Source organism: Coffea eugenioides, chromosome 8 (genome assembly GCF_003713205.1).
Source record: "Coffea eugenioides isolate CCC68of chromosome 8, Ceug_1.0, whole genome shotgun sequence".
NCBI classification, from domain to species: domain Eukaryota; kingdom Viridiplantae; phylum Streptophyta; class Magnoliopsida; order Gentianales; family Rubiaceae; genus Coffea; species Coffea eugenioides.
The window spans coordinates 20,394,750-20,400,935 of NC_040042.1; the positions used below are offsets into that span (position 1 = coordinate 20,394,750).

General features: G+C 40.6%; 1 protein-coding gene across 1 annotated transcript; it reads right to left on the reverse strand.

The window, feature by feature from the left end:
* Window positions 1-3,883: 3,883 nt before the first annotated feature.
* Window positions 3,884-4,258, reverse strand: LOC113780382. Its single transcript, XM_027326188.1, has one exon. The coding sequence runs from the start codon at window positions 4,256-4,258 to the stop codon at window positions 3,884-3,886; it is 375 nt and encodes a 124-aa protein (XP_027181989.1).
* Between the last annotated feature and the right edge of the window lie 1,928 nt (window positions 4,259-6,186).

The window sequence follows — 6,186 nt, forward strand, 5'->3', positions numbered from 1 at the left end:
CTCAAGGATGGGAAGGATTTCATGTAGGAGTGGATAGGGAAATGTAGAGTACGATTCAAGTGGAACCACTCCCTTTGAGTCGTGAGTAAGCTCTGTGGCAAGCAAGACAGCTCTAGGAGAATAAGGGGGTATAGTGTATTGAAGGGCAGATTTGATAAGCAAACTACGAATTCCTTGGGAACACATGAGCTCTCCAAAGGATTTAGGAACTGAACAAAGTAAGGTAAGCGTAATTGCACCATGCTCCAGCTGCACAAAAGATACGGTGTTAAACAAAATAATGGTTAGGGTGCTAGGAAGGGAACAATCTCCCTCACAAATGGCTTGGGCAAACATGCTTAATTTCCCCCCATTGCTTCCTACTATGGCCAACTGATTTTTGCCCCTTTCCTTTATATCTTGCTCGACACTTTGTTCTCTTCGTATGCTCCTTTGTTTACTTTCAGCTTTATCTAACTCCCACTCCCTTTGAAGCATTGCTTGATCTTCTCGTACTTGCTTAGGGGGAAGCGGAGCAAGAGTAACCTTCCTATCCCTGTGAAGAAAGGAATATTTGTTAGTACGACCATCATAAGTAACCTTCTTATCGTATTGCCATGTGTGACAGCCCCACCTTCCCCTAAGGCAAACCAAAGGGGTTAGCGGACTGCCTGCCCAACTCTCGTCAGGACTAACGGGACAATTCAATACGGTTTAAACGTTCCGGAACACACAAGCACGCTTAGACAAGTCAAAATTACAAAATAAAAAAAAATGAAAACGGAGTCGGCCATGAATAGTAACCGACACGTCAAAATCCAACCAAGCATCAATCAAACATATACATCTTGAAATTTAGCATTTACATACCAAAAGGACGTACCCAAGTTGTCCAACAAGTTTATTCAAGTACGGTTTGTAAATTACAACTCAACATTTTTGGTTGGATCCAAAATGCACTTAGAGTTTTGCCCAGAAGGAGCTATTCAAAAGATAGTTACAACAAGCTCAACTCGGCAACCAACTATCAAAAGCCATTCCAAAAGTGTTTATATTCCTGTAAGGAAAACAAAAGGAATAGAGTGAGCTTACGCCCAGTGAGATACTATCACTCAAGCAACCAAGTTCATATAGGCATAAAACATTCAATAATGAAGTAAACCAAGATCACACATTCACAACATGGTTAAAAGGATACGGACGGCTCTCAAGAGCCTCTTTCCTCGCTTGTATACTTGATCGGACTTCATTGACCCTCCGTCAATGTTTACAAGTAACCAACCGTAGGCTCCACTTTACTTCCATTCCTTCCACCCAACGTCCCCCTACCGGATCCGAACTCCAAACAGTATAAATTTGGTAATACTCGAGTATACCGGAATCGAGAGTCTCATACTACAAGATTCCATATAACAGTCCCCATGGCTCGTCAATTTTCACGACCAAGCCCTTGCCGGCTCGATTCAATCGACTACCAATGGGGTTGAGCTCAGTAGTAACAGTAATGGTCGTTGGATACTCGTCCAAGCGACACCAAATCCAGTGTATTCATATACCATCAAGTAATACAGTAAACAATCGTATAGAGGACATAAAGAGTGAGAGTGATCAAGTACACTCTCGCTTTAATCCATTTTCATGGTGCAAGTAACATTCAAAGCATCAATTGCAAGTATAGCAAAGCCACATAGTAACAAACAAGTGAGTAGTACACTCACCAAGCACGCAAGTGAAATTTCATAAACGTCCGCCCAAAGAGCGTCTCGAATCATCGTCACGCCCTAAAATATTCAAACAAGCACAATAAAACTCGATTACAAGTCATAAACCAATTCCACATACTACTAAAAATAAAGCTCCATTAGGACGTATAAGCACTAAAGTAAGTTAGGGAAAATCCGGAAATGCAAGTTAAGCTCTAAGACCTAAAAACAGTTTTGACGCCATTAAGCGTATTGGACACAACTGGCCCTATAAGTATCGGATGGATGTATACTATACACCGTTTCGAAGCTAACAGAAAGGGCTACAATGTTGAAGAAGGCCACTCAGTCCAGTTTGTAGAGAAACTAAGTCAAAATCTCAATGTACCAAACCAGAACCGTAAAAACAGGTTAACAAAACGCATTCTGGTTAACCAACCATAAGTCAGTCTACTAAAGTCCAATTCAAGTGATTCCAAAGCCATCCGAAAGCTAAGATACCAGGCTATATTTCTTAAGGAGACCTCAACAACCAAATCAGTAGTATTCCCAATCAAATTAACCAATTACCAAAGCTGATTACCAAGTTTGGACAGAAACAGGGCAGCAGGGGTATTTCAGTCTTTTCATAGGCTACGTTGCTCCGATTGGCCTGACATTTTGCAGGTAACTATAAAATATCATTCCCTACAACTTTAATTTTTTAACCCAAGGCTAATTCGGCCTCTAACTATGAGGAACAGTACCATACAGAATGTGGTTACATGAAACCCTAACTTCTGAAATTTTCCGTCAAATGCGGAAATTTTCCGCAACAACCACAATTTATGCATTCTAGCTCCATTCTAGATTATTTCCAACCATAATACATGGCCACCCAATGGTAATCATATTAAAACAGAAAAATCATGAATAAATAGTAAAATGTCATCAATCTCACTAAAATCATGAAATAACCCACAAAAACACCTCTTTGGCTACCACAAGCCATTAATTATACATCATCAAGAACAAAAGAGGAGTTCCTTAGATGGTCACCTTAAAATGCAAGAAAGGAAGCAACTAACCACCTTAGCCTTCCAAACAACTTCACAACTAACCTTAATATCACCAAACTAAGAGGTTTTATGGAGTAGTTTAAAGATTAAATGGTTGAAGTGAAAGATTGGGCAAGATTGGAGACTAGAAAATTGAGAGCTTTTCCTTTCTTTTGGCTTGGAGAGAATCGGCCAAGAGCTTGCAATTAAGGGGTAATTTTGGTCAATTTTTGATTTATTTGGTAAAGTAATGAATAGTAGTCAACAAGTAAGAAGTAATCTCCAAGTGACACTTGTCACTTCCATAAATGCATAGCTATCCTTTTGTCTCTCTCACACCAGTTCATGTAGTATCCTCTAGTTATCTCTTAACACCTGCTAAAATAAACCCGGTATCCAACACTTAACTTAATTGGCCGAATTTTTCCGAACTTTTCGCACTAGCGGGTCCCACGTCCGGTATACATTCTTAATTTCTCAAAAACTAACCGATACTAGAAAAATCATCTAAAAACTATATTTACTCATAAAAATTATCTAGAAAATTTTCTAATAAAGAAAATGCAGAAAAGCATGCAATTAAATAAAATAAAACCTAGAAACTGAGAAAATTTACGGGGTCTCACACCATGGCCGTCCCAAGATGATATGAGTGGCTTGCATCGGCACTACGTCACACAATAGCTCATCTTCATATCTACCAATGCTAAATTTCACAGGTGCTTGTCTGGAGACACGTACTTCACCACAATCACTAAACCATTGCAATTTGTATGGTCTAGGGTGATCTCGTGTAGGTAGTTGTAGCTTCTTCACCATTAGAGAACTTACTACATTAGTACAACTCCCACCATCGACAATCAAACTACACACTTTGCCATTAACAAGACAACGTGTATAGAAGATGTTCTCTCGTTGCACTTCCTCCTCAATGCGCGGTGCATTCAACGCCATCCTTGTAACCAATCCTAACCCAATAGGTTGATCGATAGGAACCTCCTCACTTGATTCGTCACCATCATCCTCCTGTAATGGCGGCATCCATTCATACTCCCTTTCATCATCGGTGGTGATATCTCCATTAGGAAGCATGATCATTACTCGCTGATTTGGGCAGTGGTTCGCAATGTGACCAATGCCTTGACATTTCCAGCACTTAATATCTCAGTTTCTAGGCCTTGAGGTCTCGTTTACTGGTTTGGAAGCTCCTCTAGAATCAAATTTAGAAACATTTGGTCGAGGGTTGATGGATACCTCTTGCTTAGGCCATGAAGTTGTTGGATTACCAACGGCTGTATCATCTCTCCAAGGTTGGAAATTTCGCTGATTTGAAGTGTAAATAGAGGCATAATTTCTGGTTGTACCCCTCCTCTTGAGCCGTCGCTCAATTTTGATCGCCTTCTCCACCATGTCCTCTAGTTCAGTATAGTATTGTAGCTCGAGTTGGTCAGAAATTTCCGATCTCACACCACTGAGAAAACGTGCCATTGTTGCTTCCCTATCCTCATGAATGTCGGCTCTGAGCATGGAAATTTCCATGTCCTTGTAATAGTCCTCAACCGAACGATTTCCTTGGGACAAGGTTTGAAGCTTTTGGTACAAGTCTCTATGGTAGTGACTTGGTACAAATCACTTCTTCATGAGGCGTTTAAGCTCAGTCCAAGTGGTTACAGATGGGTCACCACACCTTCTTCGGCTTGTAACCACTTGATCCCACCAAACTATAGCATAGTCGGTGAATTCTACCACGGCCAATCTCAACTTTTGCTTATCCGTGTAATTGTTGCAATCAAAGACTAACTCCACTCGCCTCCCCCATTCAAGGTATGTATCCGGATCTGATTTACCTTGGATTGGTGGAATTCTCATTTTAATTCCCTTGATTGCATCACCAACTTGTTTGGTGTTCCTCCTCAATCGCCTTTGCCCACGGTCAAAGTCGTCATCTGAGTTAGAGTCACTAAACTCGGGCATAGGCCTTTCGCGACTTCTCCCACTGTGTTGACACCTTTTTGAGCCATTTTGGGACTCTTCCAACCTGTCAAGGCGTATATTCATGGGTTCAAGCTTTTGATCCAAAAGGCGTCCCATCTCCTCCTTCAAACTTTCTGTCAAACGAGAAAAATCGAAAGTTGGTGTGCTTTCTCCTTCATTAGACATGGCCTTTGATTTTAAACCTGCAAGAAAGGGTTAGTATAAAACAGAAAATTTTATCTCACCACTTCCTCATGTGTATCACTCACTCTCGTGTATCCTTAAGTGTTTAGAACACTCTAATGATCTCACCATTCACTTCCAAAACCCTTGATTGCCCCCTTTGAAGAAATCAAAAATTTTCTCCAAGTAGTTCAATCAACTTTAATCAAGTTTTCCCCAAAAATGGCGTATGAGTAGCTGCAATTTAAGACTGAATGAAGTCTCAAAAGGCAGCAATTACACAGGCAAGAATACGCTGGAAGTTTAGTGACTTAGTCCGCAAAAGAATGATTCAAGGGTGTAAGAGTTTCATTTGGACAAGGACTCAATGGAACCTAACGGCTAAGCAACCTCTAATCTGTTTAGAATTCTGATTGTGTGTATCTAGCCATGAAGTAATCTAAAAAGGACTCCAAAAACACCATTGCACACGGCTGGACAGAATGCTACTTCAACCGAATCAGAGAGCAAGATGGCAGAACTTGTTTGGATCTTAGAATGACTTTACCCGACTTTGCACGCGGCTGATTTCCTTCGGAAGTTGTAGACAATGTTTCTTGGGTAATTTTGGATTATGTGGAGGTTTGTTTTGGCGGCTGGCTTCCCAAATCAAGCAACAAGTCTGAAGTGGACAGATTGGTAGGGCTAGGGTTTGTCCTAGCAAGCCAAGTCCGTTGGGGTTTCCCTCGTCAAGGAGGTTTCCTATTTCAAGAGGGTTTCTTATTTCTTGTGATCCGATTCTGGTTTCCTCTTTCTTTTTTTTCTTTCTTTGTTTTTTTTTGTTCAACCAGAATTCTTTTCTTTCTCTTGAATTTCGGATCAAGGTTTCGAGAACAAGAATGATTGGGCAGCCTTGTGATCAACGGTGGTCAGCCTTGTCAATTCGGATCAAGGTTTCAAGGTTTCAAGCGGTGGTCAGCCTTGGTTTCAAGATTCCAAGAGCAAGAGCCGATTGGTACTTGTGCCAATCAAGACCTCCACTAAGTGTACCAAGATTCGGTGACACAATCCCGCAATTTGTATAAAGACTTCCGAGATTCACCAAGAGAATAGATCAAGAAATCAAGATTTTTAAGAAATAAAGGTAAGCCTTTCAAGGTTTCCAAGGAAAATAATTGCAAAATAGTTTCAGCCTTTTTGTGTAGAACAAACAATTTTTCCAGCCCTCTTGTTCAAAGAAAACACTTCGGTTTCGAGAATTAACCAGCGACCAGAATTTTGGTTGCCTCTTGCGTGTGTTTTCCTCTTTTCTCTTCTTTTTTTTTCTTTTT

Excerpts from the sequence above, each read along its gene's own strand:
- LOC113780382 (XM_027326188.1), bottom strand. The coding sequence starts at position 4,258 with ATGGAAATTTCCATGCTCAGAGCCGACATTCATGAGGATAGGGAAGCA.